The sequence below is a fragment of the Coccinella septempunctata genome, chromosome 5 (genome assembly GCF_907165205.1).
Source record: "Coccinella septempunctata chromosome 5, icCocSept1.1, whole genome shotgun sequence".
In the NCBI taxonomy this organism is placed as follows: Eukaryota; Metazoa; Arthropoda; class Insecta; order Coleoptera; family Coccinellidae; genus Coccinella; species Coccinella septempunctata.
In genome coordinates, this window is record NC_058193.1 from 23865775 (window position 1) to 23888292 (window position 22518).

At 34.3% G+C, this 22518-nt stretch overlaps 1 protein-coding gene across 3 annotated transcripts in view; it reads right to left on the minus strand.

Annotated features, from left to right (window-relative positions):
* Window positions 1–61: 61 nt before the first annotated feature.
* Window positions 62–22518, minus strand: part of LOC123314253 — a 91561-nt gene continuing 69104 nt past the window's right edge. For 2 of the 3 annotated variants that reach the window (XM_044899412.1, XM_044899413.1), the window contains 6 exons: window positions 19978–20040; window positions 11919–12295; window positions 11495–11647; window positions 11286–11435; window positions 2809–3091; window positions 62–1467 (listed from right to left, as the gene is read on the minus strand). In XM_044899412.1, coding sequence (XP_044755347.1) covers window positions 178–1467; window positions 2809–3091; window positions 11286–11435; window positions 11495–11647; window positions 11919–12295; window positions 19978–20040 — 2316 coding nt within the window. In that variant the 3' untranslated portion in view covers window positions 62–177. Of the gene's footprint in view, window positions 1468–2808; window positions 3092–11285; window positions 11436–11494; window positions 11648–11918; window positions 12296–19977; window positions 20041–20573; window positions 20714–22518 lie in introns of those variants that run through there. The other variant, XM_044899414.1, reaches the window with a different exon arrangement.

A 22518-nucleotide genomic window follows, 5' to 3' on the forward strand; every position in this document is an offset into this window, starting at 1 on the left:
AAGCTAGATATCTGAGGTAAGAGGTCATCCTGGTTTAGTATGACCAATGAAACCACTGTAGTTGGTGTATAAAGTTCTCGTAATATATTTGCTGTAGATATAAACATAAATTAAACTCCTTACAATTAATTTGTACATAAATACTATACACTAAACATTCATTACATAGGCGGAATTTCAGCACCAGCTACCAGTCATTTCAATCCCATTTTCAACAATCCTCTGGTTCTGCCCTAAATTCCACTTCAGCGAATTGCTATTATGTACTCCATATTCGGCATTGATTTCGCTGAGTCTCATATGGGAAGACATGTCTCCTTTGTATGTACGTTTAACAGATTTTCTGGATTCCCGACTCGAAGAATCGTTAGGGCCAGTATCCACCGATTGCAGACTTTGCGCCTTGTGCAGAGACAGTCTTAGAGGCTTTTTCGGTGGCATAGGACGTTTTTGTTGTTCTGCATAAGAGCTCATGGATTTCTTGTTGTTGTCTAACGGTTCGGAAGTGTAGTCTACAGATTTATTGCACGACGATAATTTCCCATTGGTTTTAGTGGAGTTGCAGTCGCTGTCGAAGTCTAATGATTTCATGTTTTGCGAATTATGAATTCTCTGTCTGTAATTACAGTCGCTCTCGTTTCCATTCAACTCATCGGCGCTCTTACATTCACTGAATTTCGGTCCAATGTGTATTTCATTACGGAAATCCAAGACGGAAGTGGATTTTCTGGAATTGTAATGTTTCAAAATATCAACATTGTACTTTTCGGAAGCCATCAAACATTTTTGCCGGTGTTTCTCATACGAGCTAACGTCACTCCTTCTGGTCAGATCTTGGACAATTTTGGTGGCTTTGTGGTAACTCTGATCCATGATGTTGTTGTTAGCGTTCGGGGTGGGCTCTCTCTCTGATTGTTTGTGGCCGTTTTCTAGGTTTTTCTTGTTATATCTTGAGATTTGTTCGATAGCCGAATTTGTTTCAGAGCTGTAATCTTTCTCCCTATAATGGTGGTGATGATGCGAATGCTTTCTGTAGGTGATTTTGTCGTTTGCCTGGTCCAACGTTTGGGTACTTCCGGAACTACTCATCCCATTTCTACTTTTGTGTTTGTGACGATGACTTTTGTGACAGCTGTGATTCTCTGACGTTTGATGTCCTGAAGATGAGTGGTGTGAATTCGAAACGTTGGATAAACTACTCTTCGATCTCACTGGAAGGGAAGTGTGGTTGTCTCGGTTGGTTTCTAAACCAGGGATGTTGGATACCAGGGCAGTTACTTGAGGTCCTTTCTGGAAAACCTGTATGTCTTTAGAGCTGCTGCTACCGCTTGGTGATGAGGGACCTGATTGGTGGGAGATGTTGATGTTTGTGATGTTCTGGTTGCTCTTAACTGTTGAGATAATTGGGCTCTGAGTGACTATCCTAATGTCAGAGTCAGAACTCTTCCTGCTCAGAAGTTCTGATACCTGGAAAAAATGGATATATAACTTGGAGTTGAAAAATTGTAACCTTAACGAAAAAAATGTATGGGGATACTAGGTAAATTTTTTTCAATTTATTCTTCTCTATACAGAAAATGTTTTTCTTTTAGACTTATACAGAGGTTTCCTAAAGTTGTTAACCATAACCATAACTCAATCTTTCTCAATAAACTATATACATATAGGCCAAAAAGGCCTCGTTTCGAATTCACACAGAGTGTTGAAGTTTAATTGAAAAAGCAATTGGAAAAATGTTCTGAATGCACTTAGTTCAAAAAAAGCTCTCTCCTTTTGTTATAAGTAAGTCGACCGTGACAAACAAAACGATGTATTGCTTAGTTATTGAAGAAGTAATGGACAAAATTTCGATCAATTTTTGTAGACATGACTGTACAGTAGTATTGAAACTAATTTGAAATTATTAGCTTGCTTGATTAATGTTGCTGTTTCTTTTTGGTTTTTCAATTAAACTCTAACACTCCATAAAACCTTAGTTTTATAGTTTATTTAGAGAAATAGTGTCAGTTTTTATGAGTTAATTGAGAAAATAGGGTTAGTTTTTGATTTTTAATTTATATTAACGTGTGGCGTTTTACTTTCGGGACACCCGGTATACCTTATTAAGAGATTCAAATTATTATGGCATGAAATTTCATTGCGTTGAAAAATAATTTGTTAAATTATATTGTATATAGCATATAGAATTCTTAATTTGATAGAATTTTTATTGGTTAACAACATAAGCCCAAAAACAAATTTTCAGTTGAGTCGATGAATAAGAAATTGCAGAAATTGTATGAAACATTCTCTATATCAGGATAAAAGCCAAAATCCGAAAATAATTGGATAAAAACAGTTCAAATCGATCTTTCAGAATAAAATCCTCATTTTCGTTAACAAATTTTACCTCTATTATTTATGGTGGTTCATTTATAACCTTGTACTGAAAACAGAAACAGGCATATTTCTAAGAAATAGTAAGTGAGAAATAAGTAGTGAGGAAAAACATTTATTACAACCATTGCCGTAACCAGATTTTTTTGGAAAGGGCTGGGAAGCTTAGTGTTGAGTGTTGCTTGCTTGAGAATGCGAATTATATTTATTTTAGGATCTGAAGTGAAAGGGCACCGAGGAATTTGTGGGAGATGGATGTCCCCATGGCTCCTAGCTGTCTGCGCCTATGATTCTAAGGTACCTAGAAATGTCAACTGAGGAAATTCGTATGTTGAAATACTTAATCATAATTCCTTTCTAGCCTATTCGATAAAACTGAAGTACCTAAGTATTCACAAAAATTATCTTCATAAAAAAATATCTCTTATATACCTGCTCTTCTAAGTAGGAAATCCTGTGCGTCAGCCTTAAATTATCAGACCTAAGACCATCTTTGGCTTTTTGAGCTTCTTCAGCCCTCTCTTTGACAGCATCCAGCTCAGTTCTCAAGGCAGTTACTTCTTTTTTATAATCGATGGACGTTTTTGCCGAGGAGGTGTTGTTCTCCATTTTCCTAAGAACTACCATCTGTGCCGGATCAGGAGCCGCTGCTAGAAGACGAGCCAGATCGTCTCTCGTTTTTGTCAAGACTATTTTTCCGTTCACTTCGATGATCCTGTAATGAAAAGATGAATTGGTTGCGGTGAGATGTTAAGTCGAACTCGGAATTACTTGGATTCAGGATGAATTTAATTAGTTTCGTAACTGATTATGGTATCGGTCATTTATTATGCGGACAGTTTGAAAAGAATGCGAGGAATCGGAATTCATGAGCTACTTATGTCGTGGATTCTGGCTTCGTTTTGGATTGATGGGAATTTTTTGAATTTGTTCGGTTTTTAGTCGGCAGAGTACCTACATGAATGTTCAAGTGGTTGCCCTATCTTCTTCCTATCTTTATTTATCAGTACCGTAGTTTGGAATATACAGGGTAGTGACAAATTCGATTGTATAAAGACAACTTATACCTTATATCCTTATACAATGCCGTTAGTGTTAGTTTCTTCCATGCTGTCAGCTGTCAGACATAAGGTTTCATGTTTTTGTTAATGATGATAGTAGCAATTTGAAAACTTTAAATACCGGTAGACTCGGGTGACTTGAGACAATGCTGTAACTTGGGACAATTACTCCCCTTGCAGATTCCTTTGTTTCCTACCATTTATGAGTGAAGGGATTAACTTATAAGATTGTGTAGCGTCTTTTCGGTTAGTTTAACAATTAATTCCTGTTGAGTTTGCCGTGACCAGATCGTTTGAATTGACAGGAAAAATTAACGAATTCAGGAGAGTAAAAGCGCGTTTTATACTTTATAGTATCCTGTACATGTGTTTCACTTTGTGCATGTGTAAATTTTTTTTCTGGATACGTGGGATATTGGGATATTAGATATGTTATGAAACAAGGTTGTTTACAAATCAAACGACAACACGTATCTCATTAATTTATTTTGTTGTTTCATAGGGTGACTTGGTACAATGCCGAATAGATACAAGCGGCGCATTGGCAGCAGGAAATATGTCGATTTTTCGCAGGATATTATTTTTTAGATTATTACCCCAAAGAAATCACCAAAAAATGAAAGAAATCAAAGTTCCCTTGTTTTGTTTAGTTTTTTTACATTTGAGATGCAATATATTTACTTTCGCTGTAATAGGAGTTTATCATTTGATTTCCTTACCGAATTTCAACTATATAATCACAAATTCTAATTTTTCGAAACTATACACCGTCCCAAGTCTTCTATTTCATTTGTGTGTTGAGAAATCAATAGATTTTAACTTTGTCCGAAGTCTCCCAAATCGGTGGGTGACTTGGGACAAGTATATTTTATTTTTTTCAAAATTTATATCCGAATTCTGAAGCATGGTATATATCCTAATCAATAGTCTGAGTCATTAAGCATATTCGAACCTCTTTTTCCTATACAAATAGGTCACCGTTTTGAAAATATGACAAGTTGAATTCAGCAATCGTCCCAAGTCACCCGAATCTACGGTAATCATAAAAAATATAGACAATTGAGCGTAGTTTTCCGTAATTCTTTTTTTGGAACATAACTTCAATTCAAAATAACTAGAAGTTAAGCTGGATTCCTTACTGAATACTACTCTTCGAACGGCACCTATAGCTTTGGCGTTTTCGGATGCTGAATATTGTTGCCCTCTTTGGATTAGTGTTACTTATGTACAAAAAATGGATGCACAGCTAAATCTTTCTAAGAAGAATTATAACTAGGACTATTTGCCCCATATTCGTAGACAGACTGCAGTTCCGTAATAAATAAATTCCACTCCTTTCCCGACTCATTTCCAATTCTGTCCTATATTCCACTAAATACGATTCCTATACTGAAGAGGCGTAAACCCTTATGGTCCAACTCTTTCCTTAATTCGAATGTAAGGACAAGCACATTTGGCAGTCTGGAATGCAATATGTGTACTATTTTCATCCAAGAATTAGTCAGTGATCCTTCGAATAAAGTTCCTGGTTTTGATCTTCTCAGGAAAATATGGTGTATTCTGATTCGTATAAGACCAGGTCACGGACGTTGAAATAATATGCGAAGGAATTCTGTTGAGAGCCCTAGTTGTGAACGCGGGGAACTAGAAGAAACCATAAAGTCGTATCTTGTTATCTAGAAGGATGGTTTGAAAAAAAATAAGTACTAGTGTACTAGTACTAGTGTAACCCCCAATCTGAGTACTAGTGTACTTGATACACTGATACTTGATTACAATACCGTCTCTTAATTTATGATAGAACGAAGTATTGTATATACACTGGGAATGGTTGAGAAACTGTTAACAACCGATAAAAGAATTCAAAAGAATATTGTAATAATTCATAGAAACTTCGTTACGATTTCATAATGGAAGATAAAAGATAAACCTTCCTCTTTGAAAAACGTTGATCATTTTATTACGCCGACTTCACCTCTTCCTTGAGCTTGGCAAACATAAACAGTAACTTTCCGCAAATCACTACAGTTATATCAACAAATAAGGCATCAGAACTCTGTTTAAGTTCAGAACAATGGTGAATAATGCAATTCCTATTACACATGGAGCATACGTCGGCGTCATTTGTTTTAGAGAATAAAGGAGGATAAAGCATGTTAGAATTGAGTTGTTGAGGAAGTCAACGAAACATATGAGCTTATTGGGAGAACCAAATGCTTTCTTGGCGTTCAATGGAGCGAATTCATTGTTTGTTTTTGCGCTCGTTACTGGTTTTGTTAATCGATCCTTGCTCGAGTAAAAGGGGACGTATTTTGGTATCGACGTAAGAATGTGTATCTAAAGTAGGTCATTAACTCCTTCTTAATGAAATAACCATTAAGTTTCCATTCATACTATACAGGCTGTCTCATAGTTAGTGGTCAATAGTTCACCACCTTATTCTACGATCAGAAAAAGTGTGTCCAAATACTTTTACTGAAAATGACGGAGCTACAACACTTACTGCAGCTTTCAATCATGAAATCTAGTATTATTCTTTTTCTAATTTTGACATATTATTATAAAGTCACACTTTTCAAAACTCAGTGACGTTTTGAAACGTTCTACTACGCGTAACCATTTGCGAAAACTAAAATATTTCGCAACTGATGATGAAACGATATTTGCTTCCACAGCAATGGAGTGAAAAATTGAATAATTTCCGTCACTAGACGATTTTGAAGGAATCTCCGAGGAAAGCTTGTTTTTGGTATTTTTTGTTTGAATTCATAGCCACACTTTATTCGAAATTAGAAAAAATATTGTATATTATATATTACCCCTTACACGGGTGTCCCAGAACTCAATGTCAAGCCGAAACGGGGTGACAGGATTGATTGTAACCATGATAGGAAAAATCAGAAAAAAAATCTATCCCATGCAGTTTGAAAATTATGGGCATTTAAAAAAAACCTAAAAATTTGGTCGAAGTGTAACCATTTTTCGGTTATTGTGGTTAATTTTAATTATTTTTGTTCATTTATGCTTTGGAACCGTAAAATTATGAACCTACCAAGAACTTGTGCGAATAAAAATATTTTGACTGAGTAGAATGGGTAAGCAAAAATCGTGTTACTTGAGGTTTTTATTTTTTTCTTCTTTTTTTTTAGTATGAAACTAACAAGTATTGTACCATTTTACAATCCTGATTAAATGAGCCAACTTTTAATGGCATTTGCCAAGGCACTCTTGTACCTTTTTTTCAAGGAGAGCCTATCAAAGTCGAAAAATTTTGAAAATTTTAAATTCATAGTTTAACAAATAGTATTAATTCTGAGAAACTTGGGGCAATTGTGTCATTATTTTTGGCTGTGATTCTAGAAATGTTATTTAGGGTTACGGTTCCAAAGCTTAAATGAACAAAAATATTAAAAATTAACCACAAAACAACCGAAAAATGGTTACACTTCGACCAAATTTTCAGGTTTTTTTTTGAAATGCCCATAATTTTCAAACTGCATGGGATAGATTTTTTTTTCTGATTTTTTGGGACACTCTGTATATAACGGCTAGAGAATATAAAAAAAATAATGGAAGTTCAAAAGAACTTCCTCAACATTTTTATCGGAGGTGAATTATGGAAGAGAAGAAGAATTCTGGGACACCCTGTGTAATACATACAGAAATAAATCAATATACCCAACCAATCACTTCAATCCATGTATTTTACGGGTGTAATTTTATGATCTATATGTGAGAATTGATATAGATATATCGATCAGACGATCAATACATCGAAAGTTTTACAGTGTCTATCAAAGTACCTACATACCTATAATTCAAAAGAGGAAAACTTTTGGCCGGAAAATATAATAGGTAAAAATGAAAATAAATGATTCCTGTCAAGTCTACCAAGGCGTAGAAGGCCACATAATATTTTAAAATAATTTTTTTTTTTAAATTCCGAAGTTGGAATTTTATTTAGTTCCCAACTTCTACAGGGTGTTCTACGACGACGTAGATTAGTTCCTGAAATACAGTTTACAAATATTCAAATTCATATAAGACTGGGTGTTCTCCCACATTCATGATGAATGGATGATTATGTACACATATGATGAATTCAAGACATTTAATTTCTCTTATAAGGTGCCAGTACCTATTACTGGTATATTTCGTGAAAAATTTCCATTCGGGGCCCCAGGTGTGAGTTCGAAAATTTCATCATTAAAAGGATTCTTTGTATCAACGCATCGTTCACTCATTTTGTCGAAACTACTAGCCTGTACTTTGTTCTTTCTGTTCCGCTCTTGGCTTCATAACAGCCGGATACACGGATGGGAGATCACAATAACCTTTGAATAATTTCCGGTTATTGTCTTATACGTTACAAAACTGATTAACTCCCGGTTTATTCTTCAGGTGTATTTTTGCATCGTTCAACGTTTAAACTGAAATTGTCGAAGGGTCAAAGGTTGACTTCAATTCACACCAAAAATGAATCACTGAGTTTTTCCTCATACCAAATAAAATTTCAATGTCAAAATATTTTATTACTCAACAAATTCTCCTCTTAATTGGTTACATTCATTACAGCGAACCTGCAATGTCTCTGGACCTTTCAAAAAAAAAAGTTTCTTGCTCTGCAAACCAGACCGTTTTTTTTACCTCCTCGTTGAAAGAAAATTTACGACCTTTTAAACTTTTTTTCCGTTGAGGAAAGAGATGATAGTCGGATGGAGCAAAATCTGGTGAATAAGGGGGTGTTCTAGTAATTCAAACCCTAAATCACGAATTTTTTGCATGGCAACATGAGATTTGTGTGCAGGGGCGTTGTCTTGCAAAAACAAAACACCTTCGGATAGCTTTCCGCGTCTTTTCTCTTTAATTTTTTTTCCGTAGAGTGGTCAGTTATGTCGAATAGTAATCTCCATGATCAATCATGGCAATCCCAAAAAACTGAAGCAAGAACAGCAGATTTTTGGACACGAAACTTCTTAGGTCTTGGAGAACCAGAGTGTCGCCATTCCATCGATTGTTGCTTTGTTTCTGGATCGTACCCAAGTCGCATCCATAGTAACAATTCGGTTTAAGAAGTCTACATCGTTTTCAAATCGAGCACAGATCGAACGCGATGCTTTTACCCTTGCTCGCTTTTTTTTTTCATGTCTTGAACTGCATCGATATTTTCGAGGACTCACAGAAACTGGACTTCCTGATCGGTCATCATCTTCAATGGAAAATTTACCTCTTTTGAAGCTTGCAGTCCAATTTTTCACGGTCAATGATCACCAAGGGTATTAAGCATATCTTCGTAAATCTGCTTACCCCTAACCCTTTTAAATACAGGTATTTGATCATAGCTCGATACTCCAATTTTTCTATTTTCACAATTTCGGTGGACATTTTCTTTCTTTCAATTTATTGCGTAACTCTGGTTTACTTTTTTGACCTCAAACTTCAAACTGACACTTCTTATGAGTTATTGTTCGTTGCTATGGTAACGCAATATTTTTTTTATTCATAGAACTGGTCTAGGCAAACTAGATATCAATACCTCCTTGCAGGTAAGTAACTGAAATATTTCAATATTGAATCCAGATACCATGTACAGGGTGGGCAAATTTCGATGTTTTAGCACTACAGTTTCTAAACCAGAGGAGATACACAAAATTTGATGCACCATTCTCGTTCTCTTTTTCTGAGAAACTAACAATAGTAGTTGTCATTTTTGGCCACTTTCTCTTGTTTTCGAGTTATAAGCAAAAATTGGAAAAATGGCGATATCGAAATAAATTTATATCTCCGCTAATACTGATGATAGAGCTCTGAAATTGAAACATTATACAGGCACTTTTTTACGTAGAATCCAGTGGGGTGCTCGCCTTTTTAGCAGGATTTTTAATTACGAAGCTATGACGCAAAGTTATGTTTTTTTAAATGGGAACACTACTTTTCTGTGCAATTTTTTGAAAGCTTAATTTTTACTGATTTCAAAAATATATAACATCATATGGTCTGTATCAATATAAATAATAGAAAATGGTCAAAACCCTTTTTTCTCAATATTTCTATGGTTTCAACTTTTGATGATCATAGAAAAATAAAGCATTGTATGATTACCACTGTCTACTTCTATAAGTTTTTTCATCATTATGAAAATTTATGAAATATATCTTGATTCAAATTTTGTGAATATTGGTAACTTTTACCGATATTCATAGAAAGAATGACATTGCCGGAAGGAGACTGCTTTTGTTATAGGAAACTCTATTTTTCTATGCTCGTCAAAAGTTGAAACCATAGAAATATTGGGAAAAAGTGGATTTGACCATTTTCTATTATTTATATTGATACAAACCATATGATGTTATATATTTTTAAAATCAGAAAAAATTGAGCATTCAAAAAATTGCACAGAAATCCAATGTTCCCATTTAAAAAAACATAACTTTGGGTCATAGCTTCGTAATTAAAAATCCTGCTAAAAAGGCGAGCACGCCACTGGATTCTACGTAAAAAAGTGCCTGTATAATGTTTCAATTTCAGAGCTCTATCATCAGTATAAGCGGAGATATAAATTTATTTCGATATCGCCATTTTTCCAATTTTTGCTTATAACTCGAAAACAAAAGAAAGTGGCCAAAAATCACTACTACTATTGTAAGTTTCTCAGAAAAAGAGAACGAGAATGGGGTATCAGATTTTGTCTATCTCCTCTGGTTTAAAAGCTGTAGTGCTAAAACATCGAAATTTGCCCACCCTGTACAAAGATGGTGTAACACTATACCAATCTTAACTTCAAATCCGGTCCTGATGGTGTACAGAGCATAGAGATAAGCATCCTCAATACGTTTTCCTGAGTCATAAAACAATTGTTCTGTTATTTGATAAACTTAATTCCTCAGCTCAATTTCACCGAATCATACTGCACAATTAGTAATTTTCTGAGAACCATTTTCTCCTTATTTACATGCATTCTCCTTTATGCCATCAATCAACCAGTCCCTTGGAAGAGGAAGAGTTGAAAGCCTGTTGTTAAAACTTCATTACAATCCCAACACAATGAGCTGCTATCCTAATAGCGAAAATAGCGTATTATATACCGGTGAAATATTTTGAAATTGTGTGAACTAGGTACCATGCTACGGTTAATCCTGGTTAAATCACTCAAGTCATCAAAATATTGTTAACATCTCGCCAATTACGAGCTTAGGCATCTTTCGTAATCCTAATTCATCATCAGAACAATACTCTTGTAAATTAATTGAATAATCCATAGATCTCTTTGAGATAAAATGGGAGATAGCAGTTTCTGAATGAACGGACAACTCTAATGAGTAGGTAAGGTTCAAAGCATCAAGTCATCCTATACAATTTCATTGTATCAAGGACTTTCACTTGAAATGCAAGCTTTTTTATCTACATCTACATCTTCCCTACATGAAAAGCATAGAATGATGCTTTGAAGAGCGTTAGAACTAGGTATCTACTTATGATTTATTCTATATGGGTATTTCATATTTGGATTAATTCAGTTTCAGATCGCTATTTCTTCAGTTTCATTAAAAAGATAACAACTAATTATACACGATATATTTGATGTCTTTCATAGAACTATATCTATTGAGAAAAAGAATATGCTAGGTTACCATAAAAAGACTGACCCTGAAGAAGATTTCAGATTAAAATTGAAACATGTCGGCAATGGTCTGAGAAGTGGTTTTTTGTTCCAACAACCTGACCTTCAACCCTGTCAAGTAAATCAGTCTAATATCAGCAATGCTCGTGAGAGCCGTTATCACCGCAACTTCATTTAGGATACCTCCTAAATATTTTAAGAGTTAAATAAATTCAACAGCTACATACCTGTCATCTTTGCACAGCCCGGTTTCCTCTAATGCCCAATCTATCCAGAGACCCCCTTGCTCTTTTTCGCCAGCACCAAATTTTGGACTTTTTGGATCAAATTCTACTTCAATACCAACCAGAACAATATTCTCCTTTCCATGCACGCAACTAAAAAAAGCAATACCTACATATAGTCCATAATTTTGATTAATTTCATCGTCACCTACCTAAAGAGCGTATTCAAAGTGTTATTCATTTTATTAGATTCATCCAAACATAACTGAAGGGTTCTTGTCTCTTCCAAGAGGGTGAGAAGGTTTAGTTCCTCTCGGCCGAGTTGGTATTCAAGTTCAGCTTGCTGTATTCGTACGTCTATGTTACTGCAATTTTTGAATATTACATTGAAAATAAGCATAATTAAATATCAGTTTGGATGGTAGATCAACGGTTTAATAATTAGAAATTATGAATATTCAGTAACAAAGCCTACACAGAACACAACTGGTTCTCCGAACTATCACAAGCTCTACGAGCTTCGAGGGGTACCTAGGTAGAATCAGACCGTACCCTACCACCACCATGAGTCGGAAAACCATGCAGAAAAGGGCTGCAACAGCAACCTTCTGATATTTGAGATATCATGATACTTACTCAGTTATATCTAGTCTTTCTAAAGCCATTTTGAGGTTTTTTATTGCCAGTCTCTTATTATCTACATCTGTCCTCAATCTATTCAGCCTTTCTTCTGCTTGCTTTTTCTCCACTTCTGTCAATTCTCTACTTCCCACCGAATTTGTCGACCCACCGTTCTTGATATTTAACAGTCTTATTCCCGGTATTGTCAGTTGTCCCTTAAGAGTTTGTATGATGTTTTCTTTGTCTCTCAGTGCATTACGTAAATTCTCCAGCTCTTTGGTGGCTATTTCTTTTGGTATGGAACGTATGGATGACCCTAGGCTGAATCCACCTATACTTCCATTCTTCTTTCTTCTAGGGGTGCTGGACAGGGAAACTTCTATACTGGCCATCTGAAACAAAATTTCCTACTCACTTTCTGTTTCATTAAAATTTTCATAGATTGAATACATTGATGATAGATATATATTTTGATATTTATTCAGAACTAGCATCTTTGAGTCATGACTCAACTTCTGTGGCCTTTCACATTTGCTAAAGGATTTTTCAGTACATTCACTGTTCAATATTGGAATAACGGGACAGTCGATTGTCATTATTTTGTATCAGTAACATGCCAGGTTGATGGAAAATGGATAGAGTTTGATAGAAGTCATGTCCATTACGATGTGGATTAATGTATAATTTTTCTTTGGAAACGAGGGAATTCCTTTCTTATACAGGGTGAGTATTTGACTCATTCAAATATTCTAACAGTAGATCAAAAGAAATACTTTTTTCCTATACCATTTTTCCGATTCAGCCCTGATAAAAGATGCTGTGCCACCCCTGGGAAAACAAAATTACCTTCAGAATAACTATGCAGCTAAATAAATGTGATACTACACATCTGTGGATCTTTTAAAAAAATTTGCATTCGGTCAAAGTACCCAAGTTTTTGAATTTCACAGATATTTTTTAGATAGCGCCCAACTTAGTTTCAAGAGTCGAATTCTTTGGATTTTTGGTATTTTTATGGTACCTACGTAATGGTCATAATGAGAAAACTGAAGACGTGGGTGATATCTTGTGTTCGAAAAAGATTCATCAAATAAATGAAATACTATATTCGGAAAAAATGGTGAAGTGAAAAAGTGTTTGTTTTGACCTCAAGAATCTACTGTTGTAATATTTGTACTGGTCAAAGACTGTCAACCTGTATATCAGTGAGTGGCGAACTTTACAGTGCTAAAATAAATCAGTTTTTTGTTTCAATGAGAAACATTGTTTTGGGTGGTCCAGGTCGTAACCAAGAAATTTTAACCACGTGTTCTACATCAAAAATAAGCCCTAGTTTGTCATATAAACATATTTCCTCTCCGAGATACGGGGTGTTGAAATTATAGAAAAAAAAATGTTTTTGATTAATAACTCTTACACTGCTTTAAATATTTTTATGAAATTTGAGAAATAGGTTTTGAGCGTCAAGGAGCACTTTTTGCATAATATCATTTCTTTTTTATTCTACCTTTGGCGTCCGTACTGTAGCGAGACTGAATATTTTCAGATAAAAAAATGATACGCCACTGATTTTTCCGACAATAAAAATTACTATTTAAATCCTTATTTACTTTGGATCAAATTGGGTCTCCTGACTTTTTGCTGTACGAGGCACCGTTTCCGGTTAAAAAAATAAAACACATTCTCATGCATGAAGAAATCGCCAAAATTTTTTTTTATTTTTTTAACCGGAAACGGTTAACCGGAGACCGAATTTGCTCCAAAGTAACTAAGGATTTGAATAGTAATTTTTATTGGAAAAACCAGTGGCGTATTATTTTTTTATCTGAAAATATTCAGTCTCGCTGCAGTAAGGACGCCACTGGTAGAATAAAAAAGAAATGATATTATGCAAAAAGTGCTCCTTGACACTCAAAACCTTTTTCTCAAATTTCATAAAAATATTTCGAGTAGTGTGAGAGTTATTAATAAAAAACATTTTTTTCTATAATTTTAACACCCCGTATCTCGGGCAGGAAACATTTCTCGACATATGTTTATATGACAAACTAGGGCTTATTTTTGATGTAGAATACGTGGTTAAAATTTCTTGGTTACGATCTGGACCACCCTGTATAGGTTTCCTGAAACACCTTATAGTAGAGCTATTTGGCGCCCCAGGAAAAAAATACGAAAATTATTTCGCTTGTGGAAATCTCTGTTCTTTTTGAGGATCAGATATTTGACCGTTTTAAAAGCTGGCGATTCTTGTCCACCAAATGTAGATTTATGGAAAATATATACTCTCTTTTAACTGAATGTTTTTTTTTTGCTCCTCGTTTCATAATTTTTTTCAGTTTCAGCTTTGAGTATTAAACCCAAATACACAAATTGTTTCAGGCAGAAGGATTGATTCACATAAGGAAATAAACAGGCGAAGAAATATCCACAATCTATGTTCAAAATGAAAAAAATAATTAGCCAGAGGCTATTCGAGCTGATGGAAAGTACGAACAATATTTTAACACAACATCCATCCCCCGTTTTCAAAAACTTTGTATCGATTAAATGGTTCTGACAAAATGATGTAAAATATTAGCAGTGATGGAAACGAGGATGGAATTATAGATAGGGTTTCAATTTTCACTGCCAGAGAGTTTTCGAAAAACGATTTTATTCATTTATCTCTTCCATAGTTGCTCATGATTGTTATTAAAGAATACCTTGAAGTTTTAATGAGACCGTGTAGAGGACATGGAGCTCCTGAAAATGCATCTGAACTCTATTGAAAAGAAATTTTTCCATCCTCTCTGCTGGTAATGTCCAATCATCATGGGAATGTTGAATCATTACACGCTTAAGTTCTCGTACATCCATTGTTTATGCCATCAGATGGGACAAGTATGGGTTTTTCGAATAATTTTAAACGACGGTTCGCTATTAGAAACAACCATGCAATCTCGAATAATAAATTATATGCATATGAAAGATACGAGACGCGCCACCCTAACTGAGAAGACTGCCATTAGCGTAGGGACCTGAATATATTTCAATTTTATTAATGCACCTTATATGTCCCATTCGATTCCTAATTAGAATTGTTGGAGTTGAACTCGAATGATTAGCTGAATTAAATAAGGATCTTATTATTGCGTGATGTATTGTAGGCGCCATAGATTTAATTCATGGCCATCCACATTGTTTCAGCTTTTTTTCGAATCGGAGAATTCCATCGCAGTTTTGACTTTATTTCAGTAAGAGGAAGGATGTGCATATCTAGAAATAACTGAAACTGTCGATTGAAGTACCAATACTTCAAGAAACGCTAAAACATTTGTTCTTAGACAAGTTTGCAAATGCCATTTTGTTGCATTCAAGAAGAATCCATAATTATGGGCAAACTTTTTCATCGATTTCGAGAATTTTTCAGTAGATATATACTCAGAGACCGAAAAACCCCGATATTCTTATATTTTTTTTATGACCAATATCGATCGAAAAAGAGTTTTTTTCTTTAATTATTATTGGCTTTCTCTACCAACATCTGAAACATAAGGAATAACCAATAAAAATTGTTTTTGCAAAAATGCTTCTGAGTTGAAAGTCAACTATTGTAGGAATCAGTTTTTTTCCAAAAAATGGTACCTGATAGATGATATTTAAGCGCAACATTTTGAAGCCCAAATAATATTAATTCAGATACATAACATCCAATTATATCAAAATCAACAAAAATGTTACTATTTATAGCCAACCACCATCATTTGAAGTATCAACAGAAAAACCCTTCCATCGTGAAAAAGTAGATGCTGACCATGACTTTGGTCTTCTTTGACCACGTCAGAGCAACAAAATTCCCACCTCGAAGAAAATATCTGTCTCCCACTTCTTTTCCCTGAGGTTTTTTCTCTTTTTATCAAATTATTCTTTCCATTCTCTTTTTCTTCCAGATTTTTCTCTTAGCATGGCCATCGTTGTCTCGACTCTTCGTTTTTCTTTTTCGAAGTAGTTTACACTTTCTCTTATGCCACTGTTTTCTATTCTTTCGTAGGTTATTTCGACAGATCAGATATGTGTTCTTTGATTAGTGTGGTTTCTGTCATCTGTCTGATTTCCTCTTCGTTTTTTGTATATCATTCTGCGTCTAGGGCTCACGAAAATGGAACAAATAATGGTCCTCCGCTTGGTGGGCATCATTCCTAGGCGGAATGGTCTTTCTGTTGATACTTTGAGTGATGGTGGTTGGCTAGTTCGATTTAGATCGTTATCTATATTTGTTGACTTTTATATCAGTCTGAATTAATACAGATTTATTATTTATATGCGTTCATCTAAGAAGGCGTCATCTATTTTATGATTTCTGATCCTATACAGGGTGTTCAGAAAGGTACCCTTAAAAAATCGAAATTACATTCTTAGCCATAGAACAAATTGTAATCATATAGTGACTTCAGGAGTAGTTATAATAATGCAAGCTTTTAAATGAATTTATCATGAAATACATAATATTAGGAAAAGCAGCTGAATATTTCGGAGATCATAGAAAAAATATTGCTTTACTATTCTGCTGATCCCTAGACCCATGATGATTATCATCGTAATGCTGCACTCATGATGGTCCAATAATACCGAAACCAGTCTACAGTTTCTGGTATTCTGTGGCTTTCTTGATTGGTAAGTACCCTAATTTATAGCTAGCTTATTGATTTTTGTCGATAAATCAATTCTTGTGACAAATCCGCATTTAACTTGAAGCTGGAGCAGTTGATTATTGATAAATAAATTTAACGTCAGAAGATTCGCTTAAGAAACGGATATAATTTCCAGAATATATCAAAGTAGATAATTTTTCCCACAAATGTAGGATTTTCATATTATACAGGGCGAGTCTTTGACTCGTACAAATATTTTAACAGTAGATTATTGAGGTCAAAAGAAACACTTTTTTCTTATAACCTTTTTTCCGTTTCGGCCGGAGTTTTCATAATGAACAGTGCCAACCCTGGAAAAACAAAATTACCTTCAGAATAACTAGCTAAATCTATTACACTACACATCTGTGAATCTGTTGATTAGAATTGTATTCAGCCAAGGTAATCAATTTTTCAAATTTTTGGTATTTTCATGGTACGGAATGGTCATAATGATAAAACTGGAACACGTGGGTGATATCTTGTATTGGAAAAAGATTCATCAAATAAACGAAAAACTATATTCCGAAATTCATTACATTCGATAAAACAGTTTGAGAGATAGAACTAAAAATAATATGTTTTATGGTTTTTCAACAGTCTGTATCTTTTAAACCGAGACGATTAGGAAAAAATGGCATAGGAAAAAAGTGTTTCTTTTGACCTCAAGAATCTTCTGTTAAATTATTGGTACGACTCAAAAACTTCTCTGTGTTTATTGTCAATCCATATGGAAATTATAAACACAGAAGTATTCGACGTTGAAAACATCCTTTTCGCTCTTTGAATAATTTTTCCGAAACTTTCCAGATCTAAATGGAATTGAGGAAATAATAGGGGACAATAGGAAAAAATTCCTCTTGAAATTATAAAAAAAGCTGGATATTTCGCGAACTATCAGGTTCGATATATTCCGACCTTCGCCCACCTACGCCAATGAAAAAAGGCCGGAATATATCATCGTATCCCCGAGCGATGTGTAGGAGGTTTCACAGCGATCCATTCGATTTTCAATAAAAATCCCAACCTTTCATATTACGAGGTACCATAATGGTGTAACATTATATCCTTCTATGTACACAGATTGAAGACATCCAGGCGATAAATTTCGATTTGGAAAAAATGGCTCAGGGGTATTATCCTGAGAGCTTATTGTTCGAGAGCGTTGCAGAGCTATGGTCCATCCTCTTAGATTAATGACTGGAATATAAGATAAACGTCCCGAGCAGTGAGTTTATTGTGTTCTCTAGATGTATTTTCGACTGGAAAAAAGTTGTGAGGATAGCGATAAACAATAATTTCATGTTTGTCCTTGCTTGAAAATCTAGAGGGGTTCAAATTACACCTTATCTGCATAAAACACATATTCATGAAAAAAGAATCAATCCATAAAACTTTTTCAATAATCTGTTGAGTGATCGCATCCATATTCAGAATTAAATAAAGAATATCAGGAATTTGAAATAATTGAAAGACTGTATATTGGTTTTAAAACATCTACAATTTTACCAACGTTTCGGACATTAGAAAAAAAAAATTAACATGCCCATCTTGAAGGAAAAATTCCAAATAAGCACGACGAAAAATTTGAAAAATTCTCTTTGACTCGTAAAAATATTTTAACAGTAGATTCTTGAGGTCAAAAGAAGCAATTCTTTTCCTTACCATTGTTATTTTCCTAATCGACTCGGTTTAAAAGATACAGGCTGTTGAAAAGCCATGAAAAAATTTAATTTTTAGTTGGAATGGAATGAATTTCGGAATATAGTTTTCATTTATTTGATTAATCTTTTTCGAACACAAGATATCACCCACGTCTTACAGTTTTCTCATTATGACCATTACTTACCTTGAAAATACCAAAAATTCAAAGAACCCAACTCTTGAAACTAGGTTGGACGCTATCTAATGAATATTTGAACGTTTAGTACAATAAAAGTATTCTTCATATTTTCTCGTATAATGCGTCGTTTCAGAGTAATTTGATGTTCAAACACGGGCCAACAAAAAATTCTTTTTTTTTACTGATTTTTATTTATTTCTCAATTCAAAGTTTATTTTTCAAATATACCGCCGGTGTTTCTCAAGCAGCTTTTGTTTTTGAGTCACAGCCAATATGATTTTTATATGGGACAATTGGACATCACAATATATTTTCTTCATATTGGAGATAAGTTATCGAAAAGAAGACATTGTCGTCATCATCCAGATTATTTTTACGGTGAGTAAATCTTCAAAAAATATTGAAAACCATATCAGATCTCATTAGAATTGCGTATCTTCTGTACCCTGTACCTAATCTAAAATAGAATTGTGCAATCAAGAAAATCCATGGGTACCTTATATTATTTGACAGAAATATTTATTGTATCTCAGAAAAGAATTGAGATGTTGGAATTAATTTGTTTTGCTTATAACTAACTTCCTTGGGTACAAGAAAACTATGTCAAGTTTGTTGAGTACATGCTATAAAGATTGCAAGGGCTGAGATGCAAAAATTCCTGAAAATCCACTCCATACACACCTTTGGAATGATTCTCAGAAAAAGAGGACGATTTTAGCAGGGTGGCAGATTATAAAGGAATTAGGGACTCTCTCTGATGACGACCGACTACTGTTGGGGCAAACAACAAGAGATGCTTCATTCAGGAAAATCACATAAAAGATTACATTTTAATTGGAAATGTAGTAAATTTCCTGTATGTTTCATAAAAAACCGCGAATTTTAAAAACTGTAGCTGTATGTATTGTTTTGTTTCTCAGCTCAATAACAGAAAAAAAAAGGGGAAACAAGCAGTGTTGACTATAATGATTAATTGATTAACACAACTGATAGCAATTTTCCTCACCGCCCAAAATTCTGAACTATTTTAACAATTATCATTATTATCACAATTCTCCTAGTGAAGTGAAATTCAGATCTGTTCATCAGAAAAGGTGATTAAAAAGGGATTTTTCTCTTTCTGATCTAACATGACCATCCCTTTCATTTATCCGTGAAAAAATTTTTTTATCTCAATTTTGTTTCACACAAATTCAGTTTAATTCAGAATAATTCAGAATTAGAAATGCCATATTCTTAAGCAGATGTATAGAGCAGAGTATACATCTGAATTCAAAAAGTACTAAGAGCTATGCATTTCGAAGTGTAATTTGATCAACCACGGATTTATTTTTAGGGAAGTAATGTAATGCCGATAAAGTTACAAAAATGCAACAAAATTTTCTATGTTTACCTTCAATTAATCTTCTGACTGTAATTAAAATTCAACAATGAAATTTTGATTTTAAATGCTCTCCACCTCATAATCAGCTCAAAATCATTGATTTGTTTCAAAAATATAGTTTTTTATATGTCTTTATTTTAGTTGTATTCTCATCACTCGCGAAATTTTGATACTTACTTTTGCTTCTAAAGTTTCCAATTGAGCCATCCTAGGTTGTATCACACCAGGTTGAAGAGTACTCTGTAATAGAAAAAAATATTTCAAATGATAATGTTTCAGTAAAAAGTGGAAAAACCATATTTTTTCAGTACATGTTTTCAAACTTAAAATAATATTCTGAGTGTCGATCAAGAAGTCATGGTGTTAACTAGGTAATAAAAATTAATTGGATGTAAATATTCATTATGTCATTTGAATCTGTTTCTAAGAAATTCCTTAGTGAGTAACTAAGAAACTTGAACACAATAATTGACTATTTTTGTATTTTTTACGAATAAAAACTGATAACTTGACGGAGTTGAATATGTTCAAGAGGCAATACACACAGAATTACAGGAAACGAATTCGAAACAATGCATGCTGGCTGATGTAATTGCTCCCCAGTCACGTAGAGCTGCATCTCAGACCTCGGAACTCAAAATTATCCCATCAAGGGTGGGACCCACCTATCCTTCGACCACAGACATAACTCAACAGCCTATTTCGAATCTAAGATCGCAGGATAACGGCATCTAAACATAGCATCGGCCGTTTTTAAAAAAAATTTGCCTTACGTGGGTGATTGCTGCTTGTCACTCCCAAACAAGGAAATAAATACTTGCAAAGACGTCTTTCTCAGCTTTCTGCGGATCCATGCTTCTCACCGATAGTCCTCAGTCACGAAATCGTGTAGCTAAGGTCACATCAAATGCATATTTCATTCAAACTCAATTAAACCGCGTATTCCGTGGATATGGTACCGTCGAAGACGATGTTTTATTCATTTATCCGATGTCAGGACAAGGCACAAGGTCTACCAATTACTGAATAGATTTTAGCGACTCGCATCGAAAAGAAAACACAAAATCTGGTTTCGTGCAAAACGAAAGGCGTTGTTGTGGGCTCGGATTGAATAATATCCTTTATTCGTTTATCGCCGATTTATTTCGAATCGCTGGATATTATTGCCTGAATAGGCTTAACTAGATCGTTACTCATTTTCGATGGAATTATGGTGTCGCTTTTATTTCAGGAATTATTAGGAGAACGAAGTATTCAGGTGGAGGATATCGAAATGGTTAATATAATGGCATTCTCTACTGGCGCCGCATTAATCATTTCCCAATCGAAACTGAATAAGAACTCATTTTGAAATCATTAGAATTTAATCTTGAACTAAACACTCCATCATTTTTTCCCATTAAATAGGAAATTTAGTCCCTGAAATTTGCATAGGGAGAAAGGTTGTGCAATATATCATTAAAGCTTGATTTTCCTGACAATAGTTGAAAAGTTTTTTTGGAATACATATTTCAATTTGAAATATTCATATACCTACTTATATCTACAATTCATACAGAAAAAAAAGGTTTGAAATTGAATTTTTTGATATGAAATGATAATTTTAGCCTTGTTCATTCTATATTCAGGAATAATGAATTTAATCAATGAGTGCTACCGCGCATAAAATCACCGCTAGAGGCGCTAGTGTAGCGTGAGGTTTTCGATATTTGAATTTGAAATTGTCAAGAGTCACTGTTCATTACTCACTAACAGAGTTGCGAACATTTTGTAATATTACGAATAGCTAGGATTCATTATAGATAATATGCCATATATATTTATTACGGGTCAATGAATGTCACTACATTAAAAGCAGAGCTAAGAAAGAGAGTTGCCAAATTAAGCGGACTAAAAGAGCAACTAATTCAAAGGTAAGTTTGTTTACTGCTAACATATTTTTTGTCGAAAGTATGCTATTTTACAGATTTGCTTCTTCTTTCTACAGACTTCAAGATTATGATAGGAATGATAACTTCACTGGAAATGAAGAAGAAGGTATACAAAACGATTTGGTGTATGCTGTTGAGTGGCCCTTAGATAGTTCATACAGCAGTGTTACTTCCAAAAGTGCAGCACATGATGTGGATATTGTAAATATCAACACTTACTTTTTAGAAGCGTATAGAGACAATGTGGGAATGACGGAGTGTGCTGCACTTCATAGAAAGGGCTACAACATGATGATGCACGAGTATTTAGTAGCTCTAGTAACTTGTACAAAAAATAGTTTTCTTTTCGATAGAGGACAGGTTCACCCAGAAAACACTAAAACATTGACATATTTTATGACTATTGCCTTTGAGTCGGATGGAAAAATTGTCCAGAGTATGTGTGACTGTGCTGGTGGTAAAGGGTCCAAAGCAGTGTGTAAGCATATAGCTTGTGTATGCTATGCAATTTTGATATTCAAAGAGCACACCGAATGGCGTATTAACAAAACACCGACAGAAAACAAACAGAAATGGCATGAGCCAAAAAGAATGAAACTGACTTCATCCCCTAAAAAAGCCAAAGAACTAACATTTGAGATCCAAAAATATAATACTACTAAGCGAAAAAGAAACGATATGTGTTTTGATCCACGGCTGATAATGCTTGTAGCACTGTTCAATGGAATGACCATGTTAGGAACAGTGTGATAAACTATTGTTCTTCAGAGAACACAAGGTTTGGTAT